Genomic DNA, 19,379 nt, shown 5'->3' with positions numbered 1-19,379 from the left:
AACTTAGCTGATTCCCCTTGGTTAGACGCTAAGGTTGATCTAACAATTACATAGCCTCTTTAACCATATCTGCACCTGGGGTTTTCTGCTAGCGCCGAATATGGTAAATCAGTGCATACATTTTGCAAAGACAAGATTTTACATCGTTTCACTCCTCACACGGGAAAATGGGAACTCACAATTGACCTTGTTCCCAATGTGTGGCTTCATAGGTCAGTTTGTAGAGCATCGCACCGGTAACGCGGAGGTCACGGGTTCGAATCCCGTTGAAGCCTGAATTTTTTTCAGGCTTCTAATTTCCAATTGCATAAATTGGAAAATTCACTGCGATGATCACTTCTCACTTTCATCTACATCTGCAGTTCATATATGAATTATTTCATATACTTTACATCGTTAATTAAAACTTTATGACCGATCTCGAGGAAAACAGTTTTGTTTCCAAGAATCTAAGTGTTTCTTTAGACCTCGTCTCGAGGCACACCTATGTCCATATTTTGTTTTGTTTCATAGCCATTTACGGACAAAAACAAAAGACAAACATATCTTCGAAAAACGCACTGAATCGCATAACAACATTACCCCACCCCTTGCTCACGCGCTGTCATTGTTTTCGCAATCTTACACGTTTGGCGGCAAATAGTTCTATCGTGATGCCCCACGTGACTATGAAATAGCCAGTGAATGCGTGGAGCTCAGCTATATGACAATATCCCTTACGAGTGGCCTCTGTTTAAATACAGATATTGACTTAAATACCGTGTAGCATGAAAATTTTGCGGGAGTTTTATTTTGCGGATTGGCGATTTTTTGTGGTTTGCGGAAACGAATTTTTGCGGTTCGAGATGACTGAAATTTCTGCTGGGAACTAATTTTTGCGATGCTCTGGTTCAAGTTGCAGAATATTTTGATGGAAGAAACCTGAATAGTTTTATTGCACGGTCAACTGAGTCACAGTTCACTCTAGTTACATATCACATATCACTTAAATACCTTACTGCGCAAAGGGACTGAACAACAACAAAACAAAAAGCCTACCCCTACCCCTACCATTCGCAGCCAAACACTGTTTCGTTAATACGGTTTGCCACCACCGGAATTACCGCATTTACCGTACTTTATTTTTTAAGAAAGCAGTATAAATGTTTGAATTACCGTAGCTGAAACCTTTCAAGGCATACGCTGATACATAAGAGGGGCTTTCGAGTGAAAGATTCAGCTAGCATATATAGCTATATATAACTTTTCGAGACTTAATTGGGAGCGGCCGGCTAAAATTATGGAAAACTATGCCCTACGTACTGTAACGCAATGACTGACAGACTCAGTCGATAATTGAAAATAGTTGAAATTCTGCACTTCTGCACTTCTGTGCAGGCCGCTGCAGAAGCGCCACTAGAACATGGTTGGTCTGCTGAACGATTCAAGTCTGGACGTTCCTTCAGATGACCCACTTGTGCCAATCTAATGTACTGAATTGCTTAACTCTTGACAGCTCTAGTTACTTTTTCCAGAGGAAAATCATGTTAATGTTCTTGTTTAAGTCCAATGTAGTGATCGCTCCAGTAGCATAAGTCTATTAAAAGCGGAGTTTTTAATTTGACTGAAGGGAGTTTATTTTTGCGGCGTTTTATTTTGCGGGTATTATTTTCTGCGGGAACAAAATTTTGCGGATCGAGCTCAATCCGCAAAATCCGCAAAAATTAGAACCCGCAAAATTTTCATGCTACACGGTAGCAATGCTTGCCTTTTGTTCTGTTGTATAAAGCAGCCAATAAAAATGACGATGATGCTGATTAAGTCTTTTATTCCATACGACCGGAAAGTAGGAGGGAGAAAACAAAAGAATCAATAATTTACTTTTAGTATGAGTTCTGTCACAGTTAAGGTTGCACTTCAAAGATCATTCTCCAATGATACCTGAGGAAATACACGGGAAAGGCAACTGCAAAGTCCTCGAATAAGTTAAAACATAACCGTTGGTCTTCCTTTATGATGTGATTTTCATCTCATTTCAGTTCTTTTCTACCCTAATTTCTTTTAGCGAATAACTGATTGAACCGGCAGGGTTTTCACGAAGTTTTTACAGACGTTTACAAACGCAAGGGTTACATCTTCCCGTTACAAACGGTTAACGCGTAAAGACCCAAAATAAAGATAAATCCAGGACCGAGGTTCACAAAATCGAGCCCTTTTTTTCTGTACAGGATCCGGCTGTTAATGTGGAGATACTGAAGGCCAAAAGAAACGCGAGTCTACGACAGCTGACAACTAAAAATTTTACTCTTGCTCAGCGTGACACTCACAAATGATCTGCAGAAAATTGATTCTGCTCAAATTTTTATTGGAAGCGATTAAATAGAAGAAAGACCCCCACAGTTATTTAAGTGAGCAGTTGCGAAAAAAAAAAAACCAGCCTGACAAAAATTGTCAATAACTGCAAGGATCTTTCGTCTGTTTGATCTTTCCCCGCACTGTTCAATATATGTTTCATATATTTATATCCATTTATACATCCTTCACGGGTATATTAAAAATTCACAATATCACCAGCTCCCAGTTGGCTTGAAAGCTCAGTTGGTAGAGCACTACACCGGTATCGCAGAGGTCATAGGTTCTAATCCCGTAGTGAATAATTTTCAGGCTTTCTTTTCGCAACTGCCTAACTTGCGTAAATATTCTGCTATTTAATCTGTCACCTGCAGTTGAAATATATTTTTCATATATTCATATTCATATATTCATCCACGGGTATATTACGAATTCACAAAATGATCAGCTCCCAGTTGGCTTGATAGCTCAGTTGGTAGAGAACTGCACCGGCATCGCAGACGTTATGGGCACATATCCGGTTCAAACCTAAATTTTCTTTAGGCTTTCTTTGCGCAACTGCTTAACTTTGTTGGGTAAATAACTGCGAGGATCTTTCTTCTGTTTGATCTTTCACCCGCACTGTTCAAATGTGTCATATATTCATATTCATATATTCATCCACGGGTATATTACGAATTCAAAAAATGACCAGCTCGCAGTTGGGTAGATAGCTTAGTTGGTAGAGCACTGCACCGGTATCGCAGACGTCATGGGCTCATATCCCGTTTAGGCTTTCCTTTCGGAGCTGCTTTACTTGCGTAAATAACTGCGAGGATCTTTCTTCTATTTAATCTGTCACTCGCAGTTCAAATATGTGTCTTACATATTTATGCATATTCATTTATTCATCCTCCACGGGTACATTAGGAATTCAAAACATGACCAGCTCTCAGTTGTCTTGATAACCCTGCAGTTGGTAGAGCACTGAACCGGTATCGCAGAGGCTTTCTTTTCGCAAATAACTGCGAGGGTCTTTCTTCTATTTAATTTTTCACCAGCAGTTCGAATATATGTTTCATATATTGGTATTGATATTCATATTCATATTCATGTTGTTAATGATTTTCAGGTCTATAATTTAAGTTAATGTTAACCTTGAATTTGGGTACAGTTTTGTGTCTTCAAGGATCATTTTAACAACTATATGGCTACGTTCTCCTACGCCCTGCTTTTCTTCTTGGTCCACCCCGCAGCAGTCTTTGCAGATCAGCCTCGCAATGGCGCATGTCGGGACAACAGAGAGGAATTTGGTTTTGCTTTAGTTGGGCATGACTACAAAACAGTGCACGCTGACAACTTTGGCCGCTGCTTCTTTGAGTGCACCTCAGGAGAAAAATGCCAAAGCGTGACGTTTCTGTGGAACACTAAGGAATGTAAAATGAACAAAGAGACAAAGAAGTCAAGGCCTGAAAGTTTTGAAGAGAATCCCGCTGCTACGTACATGGAGAACAATTTTCGAGGTATTAGAAGCACTTTACGGTCTTTGCATGAAAATTGAATTTTCTAATTAACACAGACGAGAAAGGTTTCAATATTGCAATGTTTTCTTCCGGAAAAGCAAACTTGTACAGTGCGGAACCAATGGCCATCTCCACCCAGATTTTTTTGAGGCTCCTTAAACGGTCCAAAACACGAGAAAACAACTCATTGTTCCCGAGAGTAAGAACATAACCATTTAAAAGAGTGCAACTCTGTTGCAATTTTTAATGACCGTGTCCCACATTTATATAGCTTGACGGTTTTTTAGTTTTTTGTTTTTTTCTCAGTTTTATTCACTTTAGCTTTTTAACTCCTTTTAATTGTTGTAAATTAGATTGGAGTTTTTAATTTTTCTCATATGTAGTTCGTGATTTTTAGTTTTAACCGTTTTATAATTTTTAGCGCATAGCCTTCTGTTTCAATTTTCCAGGGCCCTTGTTGATAACAGCAATGAGGTCACTCTGGTCAAATAACATTATTATTATTATACATTAATATTATCCTTAAATGCGACTATCGAAACTATAGCATCGAGCTATGGTGCTTTTTGCTATAGTTATTGATTAATTGTATTAAATGGAATTTTAATATGTTTCCACCAAGCAGTCAGAACAATCACAGAAATGGATTTTGGATTAAAGTCTAATCTACAGACGGTTTTATTGAGACCGTAATCTATTCGATCTTACTTTCTTTGTCATAATTCTTCGGTTTCTTGCAGCAAAGAAAGGCTCAAAAGCCTTGGTCCCGGGCTCTTCCTGTCAAGACATTTTAAACAGCGGTGACGCTCAGGGGGATGGTGAGTACTGGATTGACCCAACAGCCTCAGGGGATCCCTTCACAGTATTCTGTGACATGAGAACTGATGGAGGTAGGATGTAGTTTTTATTTGAAAATGTTAGATGTAGAGAAACAAAGAGTGCGCTGTTACGGGGTCCATGCTCTTAGCCAGTGAAACAAACAAAATCAATCATATGAAAGAAATGAGTTGCTATGGTGAATGAATTTATATAGATGTATCTTTTCAGTCAGTGAAGCAGGCACACTCGAAAAAAACAAAACAAAATCCGACTTCTCCCAGCAGGAGTCGAACCTATGACCATGAGCCTCCTATAGCGCAGTGGAAGAGTTTATACCTTTTCCATGCCGACTATTCATAATTTAAATTTTTTTTCTTTTAGGCGGTTGGCTTCTTATTAGTCGCTTCCTTATGAAAACTGCAAATTCTCTACAGGATAGCATTGTCATGTCAAGCTCTTATAGAACCATTCTTCCTAAGTACAACTCCAACAACCAATACCTTCTACGAAATGGCTTCAATCAGTTGAAACATGACATGGGCTTCACTCAGATCCGGTTTTACTGTTTCAAAAACAACACGGGCCGAGTACTTCACATTATGACCAACAAGGATTCAAAAGGCGCCGATGTAGTGAAGTTTTTCACCGATTCCGACACTGCCCCAAGAGCTTGCAACTCCTTTAGCCGCCTTCCAAATGACACCTCAATTCTGGCCCTAACCTGTCACAGATGGGGTCATCCAACTGCAAATCGATGGGGAAATTTGGCAATGCGTACTAACGACCGCCTCTATAGAAGACCGTTTGTATGGCCGGGGAGTGGCTATTTTCGCTTTGAAGCCGGCAAAGTTTACGACTGTGACGACACCCGACCATCACAGAATATGTCCGTGGGTGACATATGGCAAATCTTTGTACGATAGTGATATTGTTTTTCTACCTGCTGTGTCGTATATAGAGAAAATTTTTGCGTGTGGTTGAGAGGATGGCGGACGCACCTAAACGTTCACGTTAAGAAACTGGCCCTAGATTCAAAAATCTGCCTTGGGATAAGATGCGTTTTACGTATCGATGAAAAACAAAATTCCATTTCTTGGTGACAAGAACAAAATTATAGCCACGAGGACTTAAGTGAAATCTGACTTCTGAAACTTCTAAGCCGGTTTAAATAACTCACTTGGGTTATAAATGTTAAATATTAACGGCAGACTGATCCCAACGGCGGAGGTGACGAGCTTGATAGAACAAACAACAAAGGCTAGAATAACTGAGATATATTTGTTTTTTAAAAAACAAATTTTTGCCCGATATTTCGGTTTGCAATACAAACCTTCCTCGGGGGCTGAACGAAAAAGAAAAGTGAGAAACATAAAAGGATCGTTACAAAGGAAGGTTTAAAATATTAAATGCGTGACAATGATTGGTTGTTTAGGACTAAGTTACAAGTGTGAGACATGTCATTGGCGTGTTTCGTCACGTCTATTTATACCAAGAGGGTGCAATGTTTTAACTTTGTTGATTAAATGAGCTTTACGAGCCTTTCTAACTATTATTGTATTATAAAATTAAGCCACTTGGTAGTGGGGGAGATGGGAGGGGGCAGACATGGACCCCTTCTCATAACTGATATTTGCTATTCAAATGCTGTAGACTGTCTAATCCCCCCACCGATGTCTGGAATTTCTTGACCGCCCACCCCCCCCCCCCCCCCTTCTCACTCCTCCGGCTGGGCCATGGGACGGCTTCACACTGATATGTGTATAACAGTTGAGCGTTTCTAATTAAGACCTCCTGATATGTTTTGTTTAAATTTTGATAAGCTCGAATGAAAAATGTTCAGTTTTACCACTGAATGCCAGAGTAGCAGTTCATTCGAAACTTAGCTGTATCATAATAGAATGTTCTTTGTGTAGTTTTCGTAGGAAACAAGCACGGTATTGGTTTGAATTCACTCAATGTTGCAGTTATTATGAAAAAGGAAAACACAAAAAGTCAATTTGTATTTGTCAAGTTGTTTCAAGCAAGTTGTTTCACTGGGTTAGTGGAAATGGACAAAACCAAGATTGTGGATTCAAGATGGTGTCTGTTTAGAAATAATAGCGTAAAAGATAAGAAAATGTTTAAATTCGCTATAGTGCGACCCGGCACTAAAGTCACCTAATAAAATATGCCTCAAGAGTATTATGTTAAACAATAAAAACACGAATAATGTAGAAACTCACACTTGTAGAATTATTTTATCATTGGTTTTCTTGGGTTTATTTAATGTTCGGTGTTGGGAAGTTATACAATGTATATGCTTTATTTACGGGAATGTTCGAATCAAAGGGATAAAAGTATTAAAAAGTTCAATGCATGGTTTTGTTTATACAAGGTCAAGCCGTAATTCATCGTATATGACCTTAAGTTAACTTTTCGCTACATTTGCCTGGAAATGGCCACTCTTCTTGTTTTTATCGTTTCTGGAGAAGATATTCAGTGTTTCTTACCGAATTTATACTAGTCGATATTTTGTTATTTAAGTTAGTTTTCACTGTACTTATTTGAACAATAATAATAATCTTTAAATTTTTGCGTTTGAAGGTGACTATTTATGTCAATACGCTTTGCTCTGTAACCACGCGTACTGTATTTTTAATAAGGTAGCTGAAAGTTGTAAACACGTACACCGTAATTTATGGAAATAGGCGTGGACTTGTAGTACCGCCCTTCTTCTTGGAAAATTGTTGTTTTGCAACTATAACGCTGGACACTGCTTGAGACTTCAACTTAGTATTTAACAAGCTTATGATTGTCAATGTGTAATTTCTATCGATGCAAATGTTCATCGTAATTTTTATATTTCTTCCGTTGCTTTATTTTTGTTGGACATTTCGAAGAACATAACGAAAACCTTGAAAGAACGATACATTTTCCTCATCAAACAAAGGGAAGGTACCTATCAATAATTCCGATACCAGCCAATCATAGAAAGGCTTACGTTAGCCTACATTAGTAGTTGACGAGTGTTTGACAGTAGGTTGTCAATCACACTCCAGCCAACATAAAAGCAACGCGAGAAGTTCTTCAGTAGAGAATGTTGTAGCTGAGCTGTAGAGTGAACTTTTAAAATACAACGTAGCCATTGAACAACAATTGTGTGTGTCAAGTGAATTCAACTCGTTGGCTAAACTGAGCCGAATCTCCTTGGTTAGACGCTAAGGTTGATCTAACAATTACATAACCTCTTTAACCCTATCTGCACCAGGGGGTTTCTGCTCGCGCCGAATATGGTAAATCAGTACATCCACTTTGCAAAGAAGAGAAGACAATTGAATGGCCGCCATTTGTCAGGCATGGTATAACTGTTTAATACTTTTGCGGCTCGGTGAAAAAAGAAAAAAATACTTGAGATAATATTGTGCAATTGAGTTCGCCAATGAGACGGTTGGGGTTTTCATCCATCGCAGTGAATTTGTTTTGACTAACATTAGCAAAGACGAGTTTTTATTGCATGTTTATGCACAGCTAGTTTCTAACTTACTAAACTTCCTTATAAATGTTTAATAAATTAAAATAATAGCTCCTATATAATACGACAGAAGTAATAGAGCATACCAACGCTCATGTTTCACAGTTTCATAATCATTTTTGGCCCATTTAAGAATTCATTCCGAGCGTGGTTGTAACATCATAAAACACGTGGCTACTATTAAAGGTTTAAGAGTTTTAAGGACAATATTTGCGCTTCAAATTTATGGAAACTCTCAAGTTTTAAACAACCTTAATTTTTAATTACTTCTGATTAATTAACACAACGGGATAACCCATCACGCACATTGTTTTGGACTCAGTTCGTTGTTTACAGGGATCATGTAAATACCGCAATGTTGGAAGGCATGACTTTTTTATACGTTTTATTTTTAATTTAAACACTGAATTAAAACACGATACTCGCATCATTACAGCAACAGTTGAAAGGATAAAAATTCCAACCGTATTTTCTCAACAGTGTGTCTTGAAGGTGAGTGAATACACTGTATATATATAAGTTACGACAGGTGTTTTTCTGTTCAAATTTAAGTGGTTCAAAGTGTAAGTGTTTTTAAACGATGTTTTGAGAAAAAGTTGATTCCTGAGAGGTTTTACAAGTTTGTTTAAGTATGAGTCATTGGAGGTGATCAAAATCCGCATCGAGCCAAAAATATAACTGAATAGAAATGTTTGATCTCAGTCGGCATGAAGCTTCGCCACACACTTTGCATAAACAATGTTTCTGTCGTCTAGCCGCCGAGACAATTTAAAGTTCAAAGAACACAGTTCTGGTGTTTGAAGACCTAAACAGGGCTATAATATCACGGCACAGTTTTAATACTGAGGTTTTACGTTCAATTTTACTAACGATTTTTTAGATTGTATCGTGGACGTAAACTTTGATAGCTTGAAAGCTCAATGAAACCAGCTTTATTTTTTTATGTCCATGACAAATTGTGTTGGGGTAACTGAAACCTTGTAAAATAAGTTTGCTTGACTTCAAATAAGTAACAACTTCACTTTTTATATCCTTTTAAACTTTGGGTGTACAACAAAAGTTAGGTTGAATTTTACCTCGACAGTACAAATTCTCCTTCTGAGGGATGGGTCGCACTAGAGCGAGTTTAAATTTGGTTATTCAAGTAACTCTGTCAATAGATTAATTTGGGTAAAATAAGTGCGAACCCACTGCAAAAATTTTGCCAATCTTCAAAGAAGCCGAAGTGCGGCCTCGTAGACGACTAAATTTTGACAAAGAAATCAGCTTTAATTTTTTATGATCATGACAAATTGTGTGGGGGTAACTGAAACCTGGAAATCTTTACTAAAATAGCCTCTCCCGTACCCTGCTCCTGTCTAGCTCTGTGAGACAATCGATCATTAAGTCACAGTTCTGTAAAAATTAACCAAAATGCCGCTGGACTTGAGGACTAGACAGAACTTGAGAATAGTGTATTTTTCAGTCAGTGACGCAGGCATACTCGATAAAAAAGAAATCCGCCGAGTTCTCCTAAAAGAAGTCGAACATAGTTCGGTTGCTCTACCACTGAGCTATAGGAGACTTGTGTGGTTAGGCCATTAAACTACTGTACATTCCTAAGGACAGCACTTGATGGCCTTAACTCAAGTCTGGATTAAAGTCTTGAAAGTTTGTATCATGTGGCCTTTTCTTATTGTTTCCTTGCGCGAATAGATGGCGACTATGCTGACTGTAAAATGCTGTTATATAACTATCACTCACGGGAATCTGCCCGGAATGGTAGACTTTAATTCAAACAAAATCAGGTCACGTGACTTATTAAACTTCCTTATAAATGTTTAATAAGTTAAAATAATAGCTCCTATATAATACGACAGAAGTAATAGCGCATACAAACGCTCATGTTTCACAGTTTTGGCCCATTTGAGAATTCACTCTGAGCATGATTGTGACATCATAAAACACATGGCCACTATTTGAGGTTTGAGAGTTTTAAGGACAATATTTGCATTATAAATTTATGGAAACTCTCAAGTTTTGAGCAACATTAATTTTTAATTACTTTTAATTAGTTTCAATTGACATCACAGGATAGCCTATCAAGCACATCGTTTTGGACTTAGTTCGTTGTTTATTTTGAGCTCAGTAACAAGGATCATGTAAATACACAATGTTGGAAGGCATGACTTTTTATACTTTTTATTTTTAATTTAAACACTGAATTAAAACACGATACTCGTATTATTACAGCAACAGTTGAAAGGATAAAAAGTCTAACCGTATTTTCTTCAAGAGTGTGTCTTGAAGGTGAGTGAATATAAAAGTTACGACAGGTGTTTTTCCGTTCAAATTTAAGTGGTACAAGGTGTAAATGTTTTCAAACGACTTGTCGAGAAAACGTTTATTCCTGAGAGGTGTTACAAGTTTGTTTTAGTATGAGTCATTAGAGGTGATCAAAAGCCGTATCGAAAATACTACTGAATAGAAATGTTTGATCTCAGTCGGCACGAAGCTTCGCCACACACTTAGCATGAGGAATGTTTCTGTCGTCTAGCCGAATCAACGATTTAAAGTTCAAAGAATACAGTTCTGGTGTTTGAAGACCTAAACAGGGCTATAATATCACGGCACAGTTTTAATACTGAGGTTTTACGTTCAATTTTACTAACGATTTTTTAGATTGTATCGTGGACGTAAACTTTGATAGCTTGAAAACTCGATGAAACCAGCTTTAATTTTTTACGTCCATGACAAATTGTGTTGGGGTAACTGAAACCTTTTATAAAATAAGTTTGCTTGACTTCAAATAAGTAAGCACGCCACTTTATATCCCTTTAAACTTTGGGTGTAAAGCGGAAGTTAGGTTGAATTTCACCTCGACAGTACAAATTTTCCTTCTGAGGGATGGGTCGCACTAGAGCGTAACTCTGTCAATAACAATACATTCATTTAGGTAAAATAAGTGTGACCCCACTGCAAAAATGTTGCCAATCTTCAAAAAGCCGAACAGTGCTGCCTCGAAGACGAGAAAATGTCGACAAAGTAGGCAATTTTTGTTTTTTCTATCCATTAGGCTGCTGTTTACGCCAGTTATTAGGCCATGCAAAATTACGGCTGGGAGTAATTCCAAGTTTTGAGCAAGCATTACGACAAGGGCAAATTTAAATAATTGATGGCTTCAAGTTAAGACCGATCGCGACCGAGACCAGTGCATAGGAATACCACGAGCTTGAAAAAAAAAAAAAAATCCGCCGAATTCTCCTAAATGGAGTCGAACGTAGTTCAGTTGCTCTATTACTGAGTGTTCCCGCGGCTCCCAAATCCAAATCTCTTACCTCGGGTAACATTTTGATGAATTTTTAATGACTACAAGCATTTTTACACCAGCTGTAAAAAACTTACAATCCGTAGTACATTTCCACAAAAACCATGCCATGTGCTCTCATCCGGGTACAAAAAACAAAAAAAAAACGTCATGTCCGATTACACGAAATGTCATTAAGATGTAAACAATCAAAATAAAGTCTGACGATTTTATGGCGGTAACATCCTTCCCCCGTGTTCGGCTGAGTTAAATGGGCGAACACTCTTCTAGGAGGGCTAGTTTCACAACAGGACGCTTCATCAAACCAAACTTGGTCTTCACTTCAGCTGATCTCACGATATTGTCATGGCCAGGGAAAACTCTCACAATTCTGCCAAGAGGCCAGGAGCCTCTCGGGGTTCCATAGTCTACCGCAAGCACCAACATTCGCCATAGGTTGAAACCACTTCTTACGAACAGCTAAACCAGGCAGATACTCTCGCAACCAACGATTCCAGACGTGGGTGGTGATAACTTGTGCCTGACGCCAACGCTTCTGAGACGATATCTCTTTTTCAGCAAAAATACCAGGTGGCAGATTAGGAGATGCTCTACCAATAATAAAATGATTTGGAGTCAGCGCTTCAAGATCCTCCACATCAGAGCTGACTTCAGTCAAAGGACGACTGTTGACTAGCCACTCAACTTCAGTAATGGCGGTCACTAATACTTCATCCGTGAGGACTTGATTCCGCAGGACAGCATCAAGGGCTTTCTTACAAGACCTCACCAAACGCTCCCATATTCCCCCCATATGGGGTGCGGCGGGTGGATTAAATACCCACTGAATTCCTTCTTGGCTCAGCGTATTTGCAATTCGATCTTGATTCCACTCACAAAGGCATTCTTTTAACTCGCGGTTGGCTCCCACGAAGTTTGTTCCATTGTCAGAGTAGATGACAGTTGGTTTACCTCGTCTTGCTATAAACCGTCGAAGACACATGATGAAAGAGTCAGTAGACAAAGAGTGCGCAACTTCCAAATGCACACCTCTTGTCACAAGACAAGTAAAGAGGCAACCATATCTCTTTTCTTCCTTCCTGAGATACGTCACTTTTAGTGGACCAAAGAAATCTACTCCAACTTTCGAGAATGCCGGTGCAACTTGTAGACGATCAGAGGGAAGGCCAGCCATCAATGGTGCTTCTGGTTTTGCTCTTCGCCTTCTGCAATAAGAACACTGATATAGAATCTTTCGCACTGTTGCACGGCAGCGCAGAATCCAGTACTGTTGTCTTAATTCGTTTCGGACATGTCCAACGCCTTCATGTTTAAGCTTCTCATGGCAGTTTATGATGATAAGACGGCTCAGCTCATGCTCAGGTGAAAACACCAAAGGGTGGCGGCCAGAATATGGTATATTGGCTCTCTCAATCCGACCACCAACACGAACCATTCCTTCTTCGTCCAAGAAGGGTGAAAGAGAAACCAATTTGCTCTTGCTTGAAATGGGTAGAATTTTCTTAAGAGTGGCAACTTCTCGGGGAAAGGACTCTGCTTGAGCCTTGCGGATCCAGAATTTCCGAGCTTGCTCCAACTCTTCAACTGACAACAGACCAATTCGACGTTCAGCCACTGCGCGTCTGCAGTTGTAAATAAACCGAAAACTGAAGGCAGTTACTCTGAGGAGTCGCGTCAAGGATGAGTACTTATCCAAAGAAATGAATTTACGCCTTGAATCTTGCACTGCACCAGTCCAATTTACTGCCATTTCTTGGGTTTGCAGGTCATTCATAGGTTGGTTGGAGGCTTCAAGTTTTGAATTCCCCTTTGGCCACTTCTCTTCAGGGAGATGTAGGAAGGCAGGACCATTTAGCCACCTGCTCTCTGACCCCATCGATCTAACTGGAAGTCCCCTGCTACCATCATCTGCAGGATTTAATGGGCCGGGACAGTGGTTCCATTGACTGGGTTCCATCATGTCCAGAATCTCACCAATTCGATTAGCGATAAATGCGGGGTGGCGCTTTGACTCTCCACGAATCCACTGAAATACAGTGCTACTGTCAGTCCAAAGGTATTTAGAATCAATGTTGTAATCATGCTCCTTGGTTACTACAGCAGATAACCTCGCACTCAATACTGCGGCTTGCAGTTCAAGCTTAGGAATGCTCAACGGCTTCTTGGGTGCTACTCGCGTCTTAGCTGTAACAAAGGCACACCTCACAGCTCCACTGGCATAGCTGAATCTAAAGTAAGCTACTGAGCAGAATGCCAGTTCACTGGCATCTCCAAATACATGCAGCTCAATAACAGATGGATTGTCCACAACATGACGATAAAAACGGGGAACAAAGAATTCTGAAAGCCCCTCAAGTTCCTCCTGCCATTTGGACCACTCTATGAGGAATTCTGGTGGTGGTGCATCATCCCAGCCAATACCAAACTGCCACACTTGTTGAAGAAGGATTTTTGCTCGGACCAGGAATGGAGCCAGGAACCCAATTGGATCGAACAACGATGCTATCAGACTCAGAATTTTGCGTCGCGTGTCTGCCAAGTCCCTTTTAACCACCTTGTAGACAAAACAGTCGGAATTAGAGTCCCAAATGACACCAAGAGCACGTTCCACAGGCATGACAATTTCTTCTTCAACCACCTTTACAGAGGGAGCTCTCTCTGATACTGGTATACGCTCGATCACTTCCTTCTCATTTGAGATCCATTTGGTCAAGTTAAATCCTGCAAGCTTCAGCATTGCAACCAGTTGCTGTTGCAGCTCCAAAGCTTTGCTGCTCGATTCCACGGACTTGAAGAAGTCATCCATGTAGAAGTTTCGCTTTACTGCAAGGGCAGCAGTTGGAAACTGCAGTTTATTTTCTTCTGCACTTCTAAGAAGCGCATAGTTAGAACAAGTTGGTGCACACTTGGCTCCAAAGATGTGATGCTGGTATTGATAGACTTCTGCTTCAGATCCAGGTGATTGACGCCACAGAAAACGAAGGGCAACTTGATCCTCTGGCGGGACAGCAACTTGATTAAACATCGCTTCGATGTCTCCAGAAATTGCAATCTGATCCTCTCGAAATTGCATGAAAATTCCCACAAGATTGTTCATTAAGTCTGGACCACTCAGAAGATGACTGTTTAGTGATGAGCCTTGAAACTTAGCAGCAGCATCACATACTCGTCTAACCTTTCCAGGTTTGCTGGGATTTAGAACAGGGTGATGAGGCAGGTACCATTTGTGCTTCACGGGTGCATTTACTTCTTCCTTAGTCAGCTTCTTGATGTACCCTTTCTCTAAGTCTGAGCTGATGGTTTTCTCATAGGCAGCTGCTAACTCAGGATCTCGTTGGAGTCTCCTTTCCAGAACATTAAGACGATGGACTGCTACAATGCGGTTGTCAGGGAGTCTGATGTTCTGATCTTTCCAAATCAACGGAACCTCATATCGACCATCCACCTTTCGGGTTTTCTCATTCAGAAACTTCATGACATTTGCATCCTCAACTGAATGTTGGGTATCATAGTCATAGCGGCAACCAAAGTTCTCAGTCCGCCACCAAGATTTCACTGTTTCATGGAGCTCTTCATCCGCAGTCACCACATGAACTTTACAAACTGACTCACTGTCTTGAATATAACCAGGTAGGCGGCCAGTAATGTTCAGTACGAATTCCAATTGGTGACCCTTTCGGTCCACTTCGGGTTTCCAGTGGCACAATAAGCTCTGGGACATCACTGCCTAGAAGTAGAGTGACCTGTGTTCCAGCAACTTCAGTCAACTCTAAGTCCAACAGGTGTGGCCATTTCTCCTGTATTTCCTTGAGTTCCACCTTTCTTTCAGGTACATTCAGGCGATCAACTACCAGGACTCCATCCACATCAAATCGATTACCAAGGTCGTTCAATGGACTGACTTGTAAACTTACACGCCTTGTCAACAGTTCTGATGTTTTCTGAATTCCATTTAACAACACGCTTTCTAACGGACCATCCAAACCAAGGTTACGGGCCACATCTGCTAACAGCAAACTGCATGTGCTTCCAGTGTCTAACATTGCATACGTGTTGAAGTATCCCTTTGGACCATAAAGTGTTACAGGTACCACTTGTAACAAAACTGAGTCTCTGTTTCTATGAGATGCGCTAGAATGTTCATTGGATGAGGTTGCTGCTACGGAATCACTGCTTTCCAAGGGGGTGACGCTCCTTATAGAGTGCAATAATGCATTGTGAGGTCGCGTACATCCATTGACACCACACTGCTTCCTATTAGGACAGTTGTTGAGCCAATGCCCAGATTGAAGGCAACGAAAACACAATTTATGTTTCTGAACTTCACTGAGACGTTCCTCAACACTCATAGCTTTGAATTTGGAACAATCAGACAAGTTATGTTGCTGTCCGTCTCCCAAAAGGCACAATTTTGTAGGCTTCTGATGAGATGAATAATTACCAGAGAAAGTGCTCTGCCTTTCAGTTCCTCCACTGGGAATACCTGACCGAAATTTTTTCTTAAAGGGCTGAAATGGGAACTTAGGGCTTGATATCCTTGTATAGCAATCATCATAGATCTCTGCCTGCCCTTTCAACCAGTTGCACAAGTCAACCAGGGTCGATCGCTGCTGGTTTGCAGCCTTGATGTAGTCTTTCCATTTAACTCTGAGTTCTGGGGACAGCTTATCCACCGCAAGAGAAAGGTTAGCTTCAGCTGCTAGATCATTCTCGTATCCAAACCTCTTGAAAGTCCACACAGTGGTTGACACCACATCTGATAGATTCCTCACTTCATGGGGTTTGTCATTCTGTAGTCGTGCAGTTTTTCTCAATCTGTCCAGCGTGACTTTTACAACAAGAGAAGGTTTTCCAAACCTGCTTTCCAATTCCTTCAGTGCCTCGTAGTAAGAATCTCCACTGTAACCATACCCTTCAATTGCAGACTTAGCTTTACCGACCACAGAGTTCTGAAGATGTTGCATCTTTCCATTAAGGGAGAGATTAGCATCATGAACAATTGATTTAAACATTGATGACCAGTCAGACCAATGCAAGGGATCTCCATCAAACTTGCTAAGCTGTAGCTTGGGAAGACAATCACGTGTAGAATAGCCATAAATCACTTGTTTTTGGTCAGCTATAACTGGTGTAATGTCAGGCTGAGAACATGAATTAGGCAAATCTCCAATCCATGACTGTAGCACCTTTACAGGCCTTGACTTACTCAAAGGACCAACAAATGGGATACTAAACTTTGGTTGTTGAAACGATGGGGATGATGTAACAGTACACGAGGTGTTATTAGTTGACAACACACTTTCACAACTTGTTTGTGCTTGTTTCACAAGACCAGGGGGTGTTTGAGAGACCACACACTGTTCAGCAGTAGGAGAAGGAATTATTTCCAAAGAATCATCCTCAAAATCAAGCAATCGATTAGATAAAGACTCGTGATCATACCTAACAGTGTTTGCTGCCTTTTCAAGGATTTCAGCTTCGGCTGCAAGGCGTGCAGCCTCGTCTTCGGCTTCTTGAGTTTTTCTCCTTTCTTCGGCTTCAAATCTAACTCTCCCAGCTTCGTATTGGACCAGTTCAAGTTTCCTTTTTAGCTCCAATTGTTGCTCAAACTCTTGCTTTCGTCGCTGTTCCTCCATAGCAAGTTGTTTTGCTTTGATTTCCGCCGAAGTCACCTTTGCTCGGATTTCATGAGCACTTCTACTCGAAAATTTACTCGCCTTTAGCGAGCTCAATCCACTAACGCTTTCGTCTGCTCTTTGCTCAAGATGGGCTTCAGCCTCTAATTTCACTTCCTGAACTCTCTCCAGTTCCACTTCGTACCAAGTGAGGGCTTTTTCGTGCTCGTTTTCCGGAATAACAGCCACCAGTCGATCATTCAGAACACGTGCTTCGTTTATACATTCTTCCAGAATATGAACATATCCGCGGATAATGGCCTTTCTTCCAAATTGCTCGATAGAACTGTTCAATTTCTTTATGGTATTCGTAATTCGTCGCTTCACAGACGCTCGCTTGTTTCTCAGGATAACAATTTGTGTATTCATAGCTCCACGCACTTCCAAATGTAGACCGCCATCGGTCGGATCGGTCGATTCCATAACAAATTCTTCGATTCACTCGTCGTATCCGGTTCGTTTAGGACCAGAAAAATGTTCCCGCGGCTCTCAAATCCAAATCTCTTACCTCGGGTAACATTTTGATGACTTTTTAATGACTACAAGCATTTTTACACCAGCTGTAAAAAACTTACAATCCGTAATACATTTCCACAAAAACCATGCCATGTGCTCTCATCCGGGTACAAAAAACAAAAAAAAACGTCATGTCCGATTACACGAAATGTCATTAAGATGTAAACAATCAAAATAAAGTCTGACGATTTTATGGCGGTAACACTGAGCTATAGGAGACTCGTGGGGGTTAGGACATTAAACTAGGTTTCCAAGGACAGCACTTGAAGGACTTAGCTCAAGTCTGGATTAAAGTCTCAGTAAAGGAATTTAACTCCTTGAATGATTGGCTCTCACGTAGCTTTCAAGCAGAAAAACGCAAAGAGCGTGCGCGATCGAACTCTGCGCGAGCGCAGAGAACAAAAATTTCCAAAAGTGGTGGAAATTTAATTTGATAATGTTACAAAATTTACAATGCTACTGCAGGAATCCGATCCAGGCAAGTAGCGATAATTCTCCCACACAAGACGATAACTACAGATGCATCCTTGCTGTCGTTTGATTTTTCCTATGACTTTCTTAAACTTTAAAAAGGATTTTAAGGCCGTCAATGTTCTCGCAGAGTGTAAACAAATTGCCTATTTAACAGTCTTTAACTGAGTCTATTATTGTCATGGACCATTTTTACAAAATGGGGCTATATACTTAGTAAAGCCATTAACATTAAAGGTCGAAAGCTCAACTGAGGGTTGGGATTTAGTGAATCTTGAAGTACTGTGTTTGTCAAAGTATATATCTTTGTTTGCCAAAGTGGGTTTTTAAACTTCGCCAGGATCTAATCATCGGTGTCTTGTGATCAATTTCACGAGATGCCTCCTCAGCATTGGACGGCCCTCTTGTTTAACTGTTCATCCTATTCTTTAACTTTTTTTCGGAAGGGACTTTCTTTATTAAATACAACAGGCCCCCAGTTATTTTGTAGTAGATATTCAATTCAGATAATCGACGTGTGGCAAGTTTGTTTTTGACACGTTACGTTGTGTGTGTCGAGGCTCAGGTCAAATGCACGGGATGTGTAACAATACTTGGCCGCATAGGTCATCCAAAGGAAGGAAAATTATCTTTAGTTACTGAAATCCCCAAAGAATACCTTTTTTCGCAACACCGAGAGTGGATTTTGAATTTGTTTCACAAAGTATTAGTGGTCGCGCTCTTGTCATCACATCACAAGAGGAAATTTCGCAATTCGGAAAGGCTCCACCCTCGGTCCACCCTCGGTTGTATTTAACAAATCGACAGCAGTTTTCTATGGTCTATACTCTTATAGACCATAAAATGACGTCAAAAATGTTCAAAACTCAAGTGGAACCACAAGCCGCAGGCGAGTGGTTTCACTGCCAAGTTTTGGACATTTTATGGCGTCATTTTATGATCTATAAGAGTATAGACCATAGAAATCTGCCGTCGATTTGTTTTTTACAATAACATGGAAAAAGTACGAGCGGAATCGGCTATTTTTTTCGTTGAGAAAGCGCGTGCGTTACATCTGACGTCATTTTTATTGTCTGTACTCTTATAGACAATAGCTACGAGCCAATCAGCGCGCGGGAATTTGGACAGTTATTGTAAAAATCATTTTTGACAGGAAAGGTAAGCCTTTCACTGATATACCTTCCATAGAAAATGTTACCTTTTTAACATACCTACAGTGGAAAAACCGTATCTCTTTTCGGTTGGTC

At 40.2% G+C, this 19,379-nt stretch overlaps 2 protein-coding genes across 2 annotated transcripts in view; both read left to right on the top strand.

The window, feature by feature from the left end:
- Positions 1–3,494: 3,494 nt before the first annotated feature.
- Positions 3,495–6,331, top strand: LOC146451311 (uncharacterized). The gene is made up of 3 exons (XM_085099436.1): positions 3,495–3,833; positions 4,574–4,723; positions 5,034–6,331. The coding sequence occupies exons 1-3, from the start codon at positions 3,518–3,520 to the stop codon at positions 5,573–5,575; spliced, it is 1,008 nt and encodes a 335-aa protein (XP_084955562.1). The 5' UTR covers positions 3,495–3,517; the 3' UTR covers positions 5,576–6,331.
- A 3,995-nt stretch (positions 6,332–10,326) lies between these two features.
- Positions 10,327–19,379, top strand: part of LOC146451308 (uncharacterized) — a 29,348-nt gene continuing 20,295 nt past the window's right edge. Inside the window, exon 1 of the mRNA XM_085099465.1 lies at positions 10,327–10,452. The gene's annotated coding sequence lies outside the window, so the exon portion shown is untranslated. The remainder of the gene's footprint in view (positions 10,453–19,379) is intronic.

Source organism: Pavona decussata, unplaced genomic scaffold, assembly GCF_977016875.1.
Source record: "Pavona decussata unplaced genomic scaffold, jaPavDecu1.1 SCAFFOLD_391, whole genome shotgun sequence".
NCBI lineage: Eukaryota > Metazoa > Cnidaria > Anthozoa > Scleractinia > Agariciidae > Pavona > Pavona decussata.
Note: the sequence above shows the minus strand (reverse complement) of the source record. Positions and strands in the feature narration are given on the sequence as shown.

Bases quoted from the DNA above. Each gene is read 5' to 3' on its own strand.
- LOC146451311 (XM_085099436.1), top strand. From the start codon at position 3,518: ATGGCTACGTTCTCCTACGCCCTGCTTTTCTTCTTGGTCCACCCCGCA. The intron at 3,834-4,573 runs GTATTAGAAGCA...GGTTTCTTGCAG, and splicing joins CATGGAGAACAATTTTCGAG to CAAAGAAAGGCTCAAAAGCC. The intron at 4,724-5,033 runs GTAGGATGTAGT...TTTTTCTTTTAG, and splicing joins TGACATGAGAACTGATGGAG to GCGGTTGGCTTCTTATTAGT.